Source organism: Oncorhynchus gorbuscha, unplaced genomic scaffold (genome assembly GCF_021184085.1).
Source record: "Oncorhynchus gorbuscha isolate QuinsamMale2020 ecotype Even-year unplaced genomic scaffold, OgorEven_v1.0 Un_scaffold_167:::fragment_4:::debris, whole genome shotgun sequence".
In the NCBI taxonomy this organism is placed as follows: domain Eukaryota; kingdom Metazoa; phylum Chordata; class Actinopteri; order Salmoniformes; family Salmonidae; genus Oncorhynchus; species Oncorhynchus gorbuscha.
This window is the reverse complement of record NW_025744846.1, coordinates 159,968-175,000: the sequence shown is the minus strand read 5'-3', so window position 1 is coordinate 175,000 and position 15,033 is coordinate 159,968. Positions and strand designations below refer to the sequence as shown.

General features: G+C 42.8%; 1 protein-coding gene across 1 annotated transcript; it reads left to right on the top strand.

Annotated features, from left to right (window-relative positions):
* Positions 1 to 716: 716 nt before the first annotated feature.
* LOC124017147 lies at positions 717 to 14,281 on the top strand (the record flags this gene model as incomplete). The annotated part of the gene is made up of 6 exons (XM_046332544.1): positions 717 to 889; positions 1,048 to 1,197; positions 2,627 to 2,779; positions 3,105 to 3,216; positions 6,021 to 6,142; positions 12,376 to 14,281. Coding segments are annotated over 6 exons (1,766 nt in total), but the record flags the coding sequence as incomplete, so codon positions are not given.
* Between the last annotated feature and the right edge of the window lie 752 nt (positions 14,282 to 15,033).

Sequence of the window (15,033 nt, the reverse complement as noted above, 5' to 3'; positions counted from 1 at the left end):
TATGACAGTAGATGTACCAGGACTGACTGATCATAGTTCAAAACCGTGATGCACAAACTAATCTTGCGTACCTCTATGATATATATATTTATGTATTTTGTTCAGTGTAGGCCTCTACTTGAATGTACAGTGCCTTGCGAAAGTATTCGGCCCCCTTGAACTTTGCGACCTTTTGCCACATTTCAGGCTTCAAACATAAATCGAGAATCTGGATTGAAATGCGTTGATGGTTGTTGTTTTTTTGTCTTTGCTCTCAGTATTCATATCGTGTTGTATAAGGGTTTTTGATGTGTAAAATAGTCACACTAGAATGTGACGGGGCATTCTAGTAGCAATGCTGGTGACTGCCAGTGACAGTTTTAAATATGTGAATAACTGGGTTGGGATTTATAAGAACTTTGATAACTGCATAGGAGAAATATGTTAATTTAGTATACCTAATATTATCCACCGGTCACAATTGTGATCGACCATAAAACAGACCTTTTCAACCTACTTTTCCATTAAAATGTAATAAAAAAATGATTGATTACTTCAAAGGGTTACTAATGACACTTGATTTGGATATTTTCATGTCTGGGGAAAAATCGGGATTAAATGGGTTAATACATTGATCAATAAATAGTATATCAAGAAGTTATGAGAAGTGTTGCCTTACATCCTTGCCAATTCTAGACAGTAACAATAGTGTACAATATACCATTGAGCATTAACAGTACCTAACCTTATCCCTTCTTTTCCCCCAATCACTCTCTCAGGTGAAGGACATTTCACTGGAGGCCACAGGAGCTTTGTGAAGCCAGCGACAGACAATACATGGAGAGATGACCAACCAATCACTGTTGATGAGGGGAGTGGAACCTCAACCCAACACGTTATCGTGATAGAAGTTAGTGTAATAGTATTACATAAAAATTACAGTCCAACAAATGTGGCCAGTATATTTCAGAAAGGCTCCCCTTGGCCATAGGGGAGCTTGTGAGACTTTCCTACAACATTGTTATCCAATTAGACTGCCGGTAATAACCTACTCTCTTCTTGTGTCAGCCTGCAGATGCCTGGTCTGAAAGAGAGGAGGATCCACGGCACAGCAGACACATCCAGACTGGAGTGGCTGGAGTGCCCCATGAAGCCACTGAGGACCCCACCACCGTCCCAGCACCGCCCAGGCCCAGGACCCAACGCAGCATCACGGAGGTCAGTGGAACGCCGAACACCGTCCTCAAGTCAGAGACAGACATAGATTTGAACACACAGGCTCTTACATACAGGATCTGACCACGGATCAGACTCAGAGAGGCTGGGGCCACTGGGCTGTCCTCCTGCTCCGGGCCCAGAGTACTTTCCAGTATTTAACCAACGCCAGAGAACGGTTCATTACCGTGGAGATGGTGAGACATTAGACACTGGTGGTGATGATCCATCGGGTTTTTACTCTACAGAGATGGACCCTGGCAACATGCCCTTGGGTTTAGAGACAGCCTGATCTGTCTAGAGGAGACTGGAACCAATACAGTAGTAGTGTATACACTGAAGGGTGCCTAGATAAAAAATAAAAAACTTTTTTATTTTTATTTCACCTTTATTTAACCAGGTAGGCAAGTTGAGAACAAGTTCTCATTTACAATTGCGACCTGGCCAAGATAAAGCAAAGCAGTTCGACACATACAACGACACAGAGTTACACATGGAGTAAAACAAACATACAGTCAATAATACAGGATAAACAAGTCTATATACGATGTGAGCAAATGAGGTGAGATAAGGGAGGTAAAGGCAAAAAAAGGCCATGGTGGCAAAGTAAATACAATATAGCAAGTAAAACACTGGAATGGTAGATTTGCAATGGAAGAATGTGGAAAGTAGAAATAAAAATAATGGGGTGCAAAGGAGCAAAATAAAAATTAATTAAATACAGTAGGGAAAGAGGTAGTTGTTTGGGCTAAATTATAGGTTGGCTATGTACAGGTGCAGTAATCTGTGAGCTGCTCTGACAGTTGGTGCTTAAAGCTAGTGAGGGAGATAAGTGTTTCCAGTTTCAGAGATTTTTGTAGTTCGTTCCAGTCATTGGCAGCAGAGAACTGGAAGGAGAGGCGGCCAAAGAAAGAATTGGTTTTGGGGGTGACTAGAGAGATATACCTGTTGGAGCGCGTGCTACAGGTGGGAGATGCTATGGTGACCAGCGAGCTGAGATAAGGGGGGACTTTACCTAGCAGGGTCTTGTAGATGACATGGAGCCAGTGGGTTTGGTGACGAGTATGAAGCAAGGGCCAGCCAATGAGAGCGTACAGGTCGCAATGGTGGGTAGTATATGGCGAGGATCTGATTCTAGATGAAGTGACTGTGAAAGTCAAATACTTATTGTACACTTCAAAATAGTTTATAGGTTTGTCTGATGACTTTTGACCTATCATAGCTGACTGATTTATCCACAACATATTTATTTATGTCCACCATGATGGGTTTAACAACAATGAAGTCCATTCTGTAACTACAGTATAGGACTCAAACATAGTGGAGATGGGTAAACACTCCATGTTTAAAGTGTTTATTATCTGTGTGTGTGTGTGTGTGTACGTACCCGAGGGAGTGTATGTCTGTGTAATCTGTATCACTTCTCTTCCAGAAGGAGGAGGGTCCAGAGGTGCTGCTGGTGAAGGAGGAGAGTCTGGGGAACCCTGAGGGGAACATGGTCATAGAGGACAACCAGACTACACCTCCTCCTGAACCCACAGAGGAACCAGCTGAGCAGCACAGGACCACACACAGTCTCACTGAGGTGAGCCCAATGTAAACTACTGTCTGAATGGTATTAGGTCAGGGCCCGTATCCACATAGCCTATCAGAGTAGGAGTTCTGATCCTCGATCAGCACTCCTACTAAGACTGTGGAAACTGGCCCAGGTCTTGATTAATTTTGTCAAAAGGGTGGGACCATGCCTGAATTATCAAACCATTTTAAAGAGTGTCAAGTAATCAAATCAACTAACATGTTTGCATAGTAATCATAGCAATCCCTCATTTCCCAATCAGAAGATGCTCCATAGCAGGGTGCTCATATCAGATTTCTTGATCCAACATCCTCTCACTCTGTATCTCTTACAGTCAGTAGACATGGAGGATGGGAAGCCTGATCTGCTGCTGGTCAAAGAGGAGACAATAGAAGATGAACCAGAGAGCATTGATCTGCTGAGTGGAGTAAAGATGGGGGAGCAAGGTAAGAGAGACATACATATAACATATAGATCCTCAACAGGGTTCTACAGTGCGACCATTTTACTCACATATGCATCTAAATATTTTGTAGTGAAACCTGGAATTTTAATTTACTACCAGTGTGCCTAGAAAAATGTAATATTCTAGCTTTAATACCTGAAATATGTTTAATTGTACTCCTACATTTCTTTGTGCGCCGACATTTTTCAACTTACATACTCCTTGTAAAAATAAAAATAAAAAGTCAGCATAGAGTCCTCTTCAATGGTAATAGTGATGCGCCTGTATGATTCTTTCTTCATTTTCTTCATTCATAAAATGAAATGAATACAACCTATGTTGACATACAAAAACATGAACTTCACCAGGTAATTGACAGAAAAATGTATTGGAGTTCCTCTTCAGTCAGTCAGTCAACTTCGGTACAACATACTATGGGGAGTCGCACTCTCGTGACTGGTTGAAGGATCCATAATCACGCCTGACAAGGCCAATGAAATCTGTACCTCGCTGGAAGCCCCGTCCTTCCACAGGTGATAATCGCGAGGCTCGGATTTATTCCGTCAACTATTCCACTCTTCACCTTGGTGTGAAGAGGAACAATTAACGCTACTAAAACAAACAATTGGGAAACGAGACTGTGGTAGAGTGTGCTCACCCCCCTGGACGTTGTGTGCTGAAGTTTGTATTTGGTATCGTTAGTTTCCTAATCCCAAACAGTTAATTATTCTTCAGTTTTCTGGAGCAATGAGTAAGATGGCTAAGAAAGCGACCGAGACGACAATGGCTAAGCCGGGTTCAGGGTCACGATCACGCCCCCAGTAATGCGGTTATACTATGCGAACCAGTCCGTGTGCGCATTGCCACATAATGTGTGAAAACTCCCTGGAAAGACGTGTAGCATACTTTGCGACTTTCCTTTCCAAGAATCCGGCAACTTGGCTGGGACCGAGGTACAGGAAGCGGAGAGGGACTTGAGGCTGTTGTCGGAAAAGGTGGAACTAGCCTCCCAGCAGGGAGGTGGTGAGCCGGTGGGTTCGGTGACATACAGGGCCCATGTTCGGATGACGCCATGGTGTCCCTGGACACTTCCGGGGGTTTCCTCGGGTGATGAAGAGGACTTAGTTTGGGGACAGCCACCTCCTCACGCTATGAAAGTAGCATAATGTTTTGGTACTCCATGAGGGGCCAGGGGCTGAGTGTGTTGACCTATCAGGATGATTGGCTGATGGCAGTCAAAGGAACAAGCAGTGTTACACACCGAGGCTAATGCCCCATGTTCATTCTCTAGGTTTTATTGTAAACCAGAAAAAGAGTTTTCTCAGCACATTCCATTCCTGGGTCTCGGTGTTGTCCCGCAAGGTGGTCACGACAGACGTGGTGCGGTGTGCGAGGGTTACTGAATTCGAGAAGTATGGACGGTGTCACAGAGAGCCCGGCATATCAATTACCTGGAACTTCTGATTGTCAGACATGTGTGGGTGTTAAAAGTACTAAATTGTCATAATGTTGGAGAGCCAGGGGCACACTCCAACACTCAGACATGATTTACAAACTAAGTATTTGTGTTTAGTGAGTCCGCCAGATCAGACTCAGTAGGGATAACAAGGGATGTTCTCTTGATAAGTGTGTGAATTTGACACATTTCCTGTACTTTTGGGTGTCAAGGAAAATGTATGGAGTAAAAAGTACATTATTTTATTTTGGAATGTAGTAAAGTAAAAGTAGGCACAAATATTAATAGTAAAGTACAGATACCCCCAAAAACTACTTAAGCAGTACTTTCAAGTATTTGTACTTAAGTACTTTACACCACTGTGTGCTGGTCGTATCTAACAATGGTGGCTCAGTTGGTAGAGCATGGTGCTTGCAATGCCAGGGTTGTTGGTTCAGTTCCCACGGGGGACCAGTATGAAAATGGTACACAAATGTACGCTCTCACTCTTGTAAGTCACGCTGGATAAGAGCGTGTGCTAAATGACTTAAATGTATATATAATACATCAACAGGCATGGGCGGACCCTCCCCCTCCTCACCTTGGCTCGCTCCCTGTTGTGGTGGAGCAGTGCACATTTGCTCTCACATCAGGTGATGCATGTTCCTGGTTACCTCAACTCGGGTGGATCTGCTATCCAGGGGGGGCCCTTTTCGTCAAGGGTGGAGACTACACCCCTGGATGGTTGCCCAGATATGGGAGAGGTTCGGCAATGCCGACATAGATCTTTGCACATTTTCTTGCAATGCATTTTTTCTGCACGAAGGACCCAAGCGCCCCGTTAGGAAAGACTCTCTGGCGCACCAGTGACCTTTTGACCTTCCTTTATGCATTTCCGGCAGTGGTTCTGATTCAGCCCACGTTGGAGAGGGTGCGCTGGGAGGGCTTATCATTGATTCTTGTGCCTCTCTGTTGGCCCAGGCAGCCTTGGTTCGGGGAGATCATTTGCCCTTTAGGCGAGGACCCTGACAACTCACGTTGCGCAGAGTCCTGTTGTCCCAGGCGTATGGGCAGGTTTGCTTTCGAACAAGTAAAAGGTCTGCACTACTTGTGGCTAAAAAAGTTTGTCAAACCTTGAGAGATATTAAATTGAAGGAAGGAAGGAATCCTGTGGAAGGCAGGGTGTCCAGCGTTACCTGGATTTCATTGGCCTTGTCAGGCGTGATTGTAGATCCTTCAATCGAAGTGGCGAGTGAGCGACTCCCCATAGTATGTTGTACCTTGTTTCCCTCCTTCAGGGAACAGTATTTATAGTCATAACGTTACATTTTATCTTCCACGTTTGGAAAGTATTTTGTAACCTCTTACAGGTGGTTGGCTGGAGGCTAACAGAGGAGACTGGGCGGACATCTTGGATTCCCAGGACGGTGCAGCCAAGGACCCAGGGGACAACATCACTGAGCAGGCCAGGACTAGAGATGACATAGTGGAGGTCAGTGGATGGGACAGTGTCCTCAACTCTGGGCTGGGGAACAACACTGTTAATAACAACCAAAAACAGACAGTGGAACACAAAACAACAACTGAACTGAGACCAGGACTGGCTGAGACCAGGGCGAGGCATACAATTGGTCTGCGGGGACTGGGAGGTGTCCGTATGCGGCTGAAGAGAACAGACGCAGACTCGGCTAGCGATGCTCTGTCCTGCTCCTATAGTGGTGATTCAGAGAGACTGATGGCGCCTCAGGTTAACCCCCTAACAGATGCTGCCTTTAGCCTGCCTTCTATAGGATCTATCAACTGGAACATGGACCCTGCAACAACACAGACACTTCCTGGCCTTCATCCTCCTCACACTCTCCTAATGTTAAGCCAGACCTCAGAACATACCCGTGCCTCAACACTAAATGGCTACACAAGCCCATTGACACATGAGAGTAGTAGAGACGGAATCAGTAAAGGTGGCAGCTCCAAAGAGAAGCGCTTTCCGTGTTCGTTCTGTGGGATATCATTCAGTTTCCCCAAACAGGTGGAGATCCACCAGAGGATGCACACGGGGGAGAAAGCGTTCAGCTGCCATCTCTGCCCTGCCAGTTTCTCCAGATCGTCCAACCTGAAGCGGCATCAGAGGGTCCACACAGGGGAGAAACCCTACAGCTGCCCCCAGTGTGCAAAGAGGTTCTCCCACCACCACAATATGAAGGTGCACCAGAAGGTCCATACGGGAGAGGCAGTGTCCCTGTATGCACTGCAGGAGTAGCCTTATCAGACATAGTTGTGTCTAATAATTGAGAGAAATCATATCACGTGAAATGTACAAATGGGGATGTCTTGGAACTGTTATTTAGATGAAATATTATAGTTATCATGTGAAGTGTCTTAGGATAAGGGGGTAATTAACCACATACCCCTCATTAATCCTTTTAAGTTATTTGAAACAGGCTTGTGTAAATACCTATTTTTTAGAGACAGTAAATCTAGCCGGGGGGTGGAATGCATCGCTACTAGCATTAGCGCAAATACATGCTAACTGTTAGGCCAGCAACTATCCATTTAAAAACTTGTCTCTCCAAAAATATAAAAACTAAATGTACATATCTTTTGTGGAGGTGGCTAAATTAATATAGCGAACCTGAATTCCCCTTTAAAAAACAGCCCCCTCACACAATGGCACCATGTTCAGGAAGTATCATTTGTTGGTGGGGGAAAAAACAGTGTAAAGCAAAATTATTCCACTCTTAAGGTTCCACCCTGTTAGGATTATGCACCTAACGATTGTAAACTGTTGTTTGAAAAAATGGCAAATAAATGACCAATGTCAATATTAATTTCTCTTTGAATAATATATTTTATACATATTTAGATACATTTGCTAATAACATTACAATGATTAATTAGTTACATAGTCTAATGTAAGTAATGATATGTGCATATATAATTGTAATGTTATTGGCTAGCAACAATAAATCTGTTCATGTTTTACAAACTCAGGTTGACAATGTTTAAAAAGTTTATTTATTTATTTCATCAAATAAATAGAAAGTAAACTAATGCACAATATTCATTATTATTATAGGTGTAATGTTTTTCAACCATTTCATTCATTGAACAAAAAATATAAAATGCAACATGTAAAGTGTTTGTCCCATATTTCATCAGCTGAAATAAAAGATCCCAGAAATGTTCCATACACACAAAAAACGTACTTTGCAAAAACATTGTGCTCCAATTAGTTTACATCCCAGTTAGTGAGCATTTCTCCTTTGTCAAGGTAATCAGCATGATCATTACACAGTTTCACCTTGTGCCGGGAACAATAAAAGGCCACTCTGACATGTGCAGTTTTGTCACTCAACACAATGTCACATGTCTCAAATTTTGAGGGCGTGTGCGATTGGCATGCTGACTGCAGGAATGTCCACAAGAGCTGTTGCCAGATAATTTAATGTTAATTCCTCTACCATAAGCCACCTCCAACGTTGTTTTTAAGAATTTGGAAGTATGTCCAACCAGCCTCACAACCGCCGACCACGTTTATGGCGTCGCGTGTCAATGTTGTGAACAGAGTGCCCCATGGTGGCGGTGGGGTTAAGGTATGGGCAGGCATAAGCTACGGACAATGAACACAATTGCATTTTATCGATGGCAATTTGAATGCACAGCTATACCGTGATGAGATCCTGTCGGGCCCATTTGGGTCCATTCATCTACCGCCTTTACGTCATGTTTCACCATAATAATGCAAGGCCCCACATCGCAAGGATCTGTACACAATTCTTGGAACATGAAAATGCCCCGGTTCTTCCATGGCCTGCATACTCACCAGACAAGTCACCCATTGAGCATGTTTGGGATGCTCGGGAACAACATGTACAACAGCGTGTTCCAGTTCCCACCAATATCCAGAAACTTCGCACAGCCATTGAGTGGGACAACATGCCACAGGCCACAATCAACAGCCTGATCAACTCTATGTGAAGGAGATGTGTCACACTGCATGAGGCAAATGGTGGTCACACCAGATACTGACTGGTTTTCTGATCCACGCCCCTACCTTATTTTAAGGTATCTGTGACTGATGCATATCAGATGCATATCGGTATTCCAAGTCATATGAAATCCATAGATCAGGACCCAATGAATTTATTTCAATTGACTGATTTCCTTATATGAACTGTAACTCAGTAAAATCTTTAAAACTATTTTTGTACAGACCTTAAATCAAATATTTAATTGTTTAAATCATCTATTCATTATTACTGTTTGTTCCACCCTATTGCTTTCATTTTCTATGAATGTATGTAGTTCTGTTCTTGAGCTGTTCTTGTCTATTGATGTTCGGTATGTCATTCTGTATTATGTTTCATCTTGACCCCAGGAAGAGTAAGTGCTGCTTTTGCAACAGCTAATGGGGATCCTAATAAAATACCAAATACCCTGTTGTGCTTCATTCTACCCTGTTGGGTTGGTATTTTAAAATCAGAATATATCAATACAATCAAATGTTCTGCATATTTTTGTGGTAACTTATAGCGATATAAAAGGGTCGACTAAACATTCATTCCCCTTTTTAGACTTTTCCTAATTTTGTTACGAACTGGAGTTCAAATGGATTTAATTGCAATTTTTTTCGTCAACAATTTAATCAAAATACTCTGTCAAAGTGGAAGATTTTTTTTAAATATAAAAATTGGATAACTATAATATACTGTAATCATTGCATAAGTTTTCACCCCCTTTGTTTAGGCAAGTCTAAATGAGTTCAGGAGTAAATTTCTCTAGACATATCACATATGTGATCATAAGGAATCACTGTGTGACATGATTATACCCAGACACCATCTAAGATAGTTATCCTTCTGAACTGAGCCGCAGGACAGGAATGCAACTGCTCAGGGATGTTACCATGAGGCCATTGGTGATTTTTAAAACTCATTGGTGAGTTTAATGGCTGAGATGGAAGAATTGAGGATGGATCAACACTGTAGGTAATGACAGAATGACAAGAATACAAATATTCCAAAACATCCATCCTGTAAGCAACAAAGCACTAAAGTAATACTACAAAATAAACACAGCAAAGGACGTTTTGGCCTAAATGCAAAGCCTTCTGTTTAGGGGAAACACAACAGCACACATCACTGAGTGACTGCCTCCTTATTTTCAAGCATGTTGGTGGCTGCATTGTGGGTATGCTTGACATCAGCAAATACTGGGATTTTTCAGGATGAAAAGAAACAGGATGTAGCTAAGCACAAGCAAAATCCCAGAGGAAAACCTGCTTCAGTGTGCTTTACACCAGACACTCAGAGGAATTCACCTTTCAGCAGGACAATAACCTACAAGACAAAGCCAAATCTACATTGAAGTTGCTTACCAAGAAGACTGTGAACGTTCCTGAATGGCCAAGTTACATTTTTAACTTAAATCTGCTTGAAAATCTAGGGCAAGACATAAAATTGCTGTCTAGCCATGATCCCCAACACCGTGACAGAGGTTAAAGAATTGAAAAGAATATTGGGCAAATGTTGCACAATAGCATACAGGTGTGCAAAGCTCTCAAGACTTACCCAAGAAGATTCAACGCTGTAATCACTACCAAAGTATTTACTTGGGGTGAATACTTATGTAATCAAGGTATAATCATGTTTTAGTTGTCATAAATCTTCAAACAATGTTAGAATTTTTGTCCCACTTTGACAGAGCATTTTCAATAAATTGTTGACAAATTACAATTAAATCCATTTAAATTCCAGGTTGTAACACAATCAAATGGAGAAGTTTAAGGTGGGTGAAGACTTCCGCAACGCACCGTATTGTAATAATTATCATAAGAAGGACCGAAGCACAAGGACAGTTGAATATTTACCTTACTGAGGTGCCGTAGATGGAATCTACATTCTATTGTTGTCTCGCTATCACACTGTTCTTTCTAAGCTAGTCTGCTGTCATCTTGAAAGATATTGATCATAGGAGATTTGTGGTAATAAGCTGTACCGTAATTCAAAGAACAATACACATAAATACTTCATTTAACCACATCCTTTGAGCTATGACGCCAACCAATAAGAGCCTTTCTCTTCAGTCGATAGGGAAGTGAACAGGAACCAATAACAATTTCCACGTTAGAGTTTGTTGTTGTTTAGACGTTTGTTAACATCATGTAACTCAAAATATGAGTAATTTAACTGCACAGCCTCACATTATTTCCCCCGGGCAGTGTCTACTTTGTGTTGTGTTGGAAATTTTCCAGTACATGTGTGCACATTATACATCTTATAGTAGTAAGCAGAATAAGTCCACTCTATATGTGTCTAGGTCATTAGGCTAAGGGAAGCCATTACCTAGTCCAGTGAGGTACATTAGACGTGCATTAGGAGCATACGTTTGTATTACTTAAGCACCATTAGACATGCACCTGCCTTGGGAGTGTGCATGTCTGTTTATTTTTGTACCATTGCTATGGCCTAATGTTTAGTATTGCTATGGGTACGTGAATTATATGAAAAGCACGAATGGATTACATGTAGTGTATATCTATGTGGACACCTGCTTGTCGAACATCTCATTCCAAAATCATGGGCATTGATATGGAGTTGGTCCCCCCTTTTCTGCTATAAGAGCCTCCACTCTTCTGGGAAGGCTTTCCATTAGATGTTGGAACATTGGCTGAATGGAAGCAAGTCCCCGCAGCACAAGAGCATTAGTGAGGTCGGGCACTGATGTTGGGCGATTAGGCCTGGCTCAACCTTTACAGTTGGCACTATGCATTCGGGCAGGTAGCGTTCTGCTGGCATCCGCCAAACCCGGATTCGTCCATTGGACTGCCAGATGGTGAAGCGTGAGTCATCACTCCAGTTTCCACTGCTCCAGAGTCCAATGGTGGTGAGCTTTACACCACTCCAGCCGACACTTGGCATTGTGATCTTAGGCTTGTGTGCGGCTAATCAGCCATGGAAACCCATTTCATGAAGCTCCCGACAAACAGTTCTTGTGCCGACACTGCTTCCAGAAGCAGTTTGGAACTTGGTAGTGAGTGTTGCAACCAAGGACAGACGATTATTACGCACTACAGCACTCGGCGGTCCAGTTCTGTGAGCTTCTGTGGCTTACCACTTTGCGACTGAGTTGTTGTTGCTCCTAGAGGTTTCCACTTCACATTAACAGCACTTACAGTTGACCGCGGCAGCTCTAGGAGGACAGAAATTTGATGAACTGACTTGTTGGAAAGGTAGTATCCTATGACGGTGCCACATTGAAAGTCACTGAGCTCTTCTGTACAGGCCACTCTACTTCCAATGTTTGCCTATAGAGATTGCATGGCTGTGTGCTTGATTGTATACACCTGTCAGCTACGGGTGTGGCTGAAATAGCCAAATCACTCATTTGAAGAGGTGTTCACATACTTTTGACCACGTAGTATAATCTGGCGACATAGGCTTACAAACATTATTTATAATGGATGGCAAAAACACAATCACAAGAATGGTTTCAGATCAAACTCTTATGTTAGGGTGAAAGGGAGCAAGGACCTTTAAATTAAAGATCCAGGCAGCCTCTCATTTTAACAATAAATTATCAAGGTCACCCCCTTTCCTAGGGAGGGTGACATGTTCGATGCCGATATACCAAACGGAAGAAAGTATAGCTTGAGAGACTTCCCTACGACATTGTTATCCAATTAGTCTCATGTGCCGGTAATAACCTCTTCTCTTCTTATGTCAGTCTGCAGATGCAGAGGCTGCAGGTCCTGGGGTCAAGCTGGAGAGGACTGGAGGAGAGGAGGACCAACGACACAGCAGAGACATCCAGACTGGAGCTCCCCATGTAGCCACAGAGGTCCCCTCCGCCCCAGCGCCGCCCAGTACCCGACGTAGCATGACGGAGTTTAGTGGAACGCTGAATGCATTCCTCATGTCAGAGACCAACACAGAGACTGTAAAACACAGGCTCTTACACCCAGGATCTGACCACGGATCAGACCCAGAGAGACTGGAGCGACTGGTCTGTCCTCCTGCTCCTGGCTCGGAATACTTACCGGTATTTCACCAGAGCCAGAGGATGGTTCATTCCTGTTGTGACACGTTAGACACTGGTGTTGATGATCTGCCTTGCTCTTACACACCAGAGATGGACCCTGGCAACATGCCCTTGGGTTTAGAGACACAGACTGATCTGTCTAAAGGGGACTGGAACCGGTATAGTAGTAGTGTATACTCTGAAGGGTGCCTAGATAAGAAAGGGGAGGTTATAGTCGTAGATGAAGTGACTGTGAAAATGGAGGGCGAGGTTCCTCTGACACTGAATGCAGACAAGACTCACTTAGGACTTGGACACTCACAAGGTAGAGATGTCTTAGATTACAGGGAAAGTTTAGAGACTAATCCAAATGTTGCGACCCACTCCCCTTTACACATTCTCAGGGATCGCGACACAGTGTCCACGTCGATGGGGCCTTCCGATTCACACGGCCGCATCCTTTTCTATCAAGTATTGAACTCAAAGGACCAAAGGGCCCAGGCTCAGGAAGGGGGAGCAACATCAGGCAATATTAAAGAGAAACGGTTCATCTGCATGTCCTGTAACAAAGGCTTCAGCTGCCTCCAGAACGTAAAGACTCACCAGAGGGTCCACACAGGGGTGAAACCCTTCAGCTGTACCCAGTGTCAGATGCGCTTCTCCCACTCGTACAGCCTGAAGAGGCACCAGAGGGTCCACACAGGGGAGAACTCTACAGCTGCCAGTAGAGTGAGAAGCGGTTCCCCCACCAGAACCCGCTGAAGATGCACCTGAAGGTCCACACGAGAGAAAGGTTGTTGGCCTGTACGCACTGTGGGAAGAGATTCTCAGTGAAGAGCTACCTCAGGATACACCAGCTTAAAAACCATTCACTCTACAACATAGAAAGTAACCATTCCACAAGATAGCTTCTGACGTTTAGATCAAACCCTGCATTAAAGTCAAAGATTAATTTTCATTATTGTTATTAGAAAAGATTCACAGATGCATTTGGAATAACGAGAGTAACATATTTCAGTGTTGAATATTCCTGGGTAGAATACTGCATCCAGCCAGGTATGAAGGTGTGTATCTATATATAAGCCTAAATATTCTGTTATTTAGTGTGTGTAGGCTATATGATGGTCACAAATTCCTATTTCATTACTTCCATTCAACTACACTTTTAATGAGAAAACGAAGGCAGTTTATCAAGTTCATGCAGTTTTTGTTGAGACGTACAATGCCGTCAGAAAGTGTTCTCACCCCTTCACTTTTTCCACATTTGTTGTGTTAGACTGAATTTAAAATGGATTAAATTGAGATTGTGTCACTGGCCGACACACAATACTCCATAATGTCAAAGTGGAATTAAGTTTAGACATTTTTACAAATGAATTAAAAGTGAAAAGCTGAAATAAGTATTCAACCCCTTTCTTATGGCAAGCCTAAATACATTCAGGAGTAAAACTTTGCTTAACAAGTCATGTAAGTTGCATGCTCACTCTGTGCGCAATAATAGTGTTTAACATGGTTTTTGAATGACTACCTCTTCTCTGTACCCAGTACAATTATCTGTAAGGTCGCTCAGTTGAGCAGTGAACTTCAAACACAGATTCAACCACAAAAACCTGGGAGGTTTTCCAATGCCTCGCAAAGAAGGGCGCCTATTGGTAGATAGGTCAACAACAAAAAAACATTGAATATTGCTTTGAGCATGGTGAAGTTATTAATTACAGTTTGGATGGTGTATCAATACACCCAGGTACTGCAAAGATACATGCGTCCTTCCTAACTCAGTTGCCAGAGAGGAAGGAAACCGCTCAGGGATTTCAACATGAGGCCAATGGTGACTTTAATACAGTTATAGTTTAATGGCTGTGATTGGAGAATTGAGGATGAATCAACAACATTGTAGTTACTCCACAAAACTAACCTAATTGACAGAGTAAAAAGAAGAAATGTACAGAATACAACATATTCCAAAACATGCATCCTGTTTGCAATTAGGGACTAAATTAAAACAGCAAACAAATGTGGCATTTTTAAAAACTTTATGTCCTCAATACAAAGCGTTATGTTTGGGGCAAATCCAACAACACATCACTGAGTACCTACCACTCTTCATATTTTCAATGTTCTTATCCCTTGCTTGCTAGCTATCCAACTATGGCTAACTTAGTCACGTCAAACAATGCAGGCAGAATAACAACAAAGTAGCTGCATTTACATAAGCTGTCTTTTAGTAACATTTATTTGGATACATCCATAACAATGAGCTAAATGATGCGCGATTTCACCTGGCATAGAAAATGTGCTCTCATGAGGACACTTGTTCAGAGGAGCTAGCTAACAACACAGCTAACACAATCACTTCAAACTGAA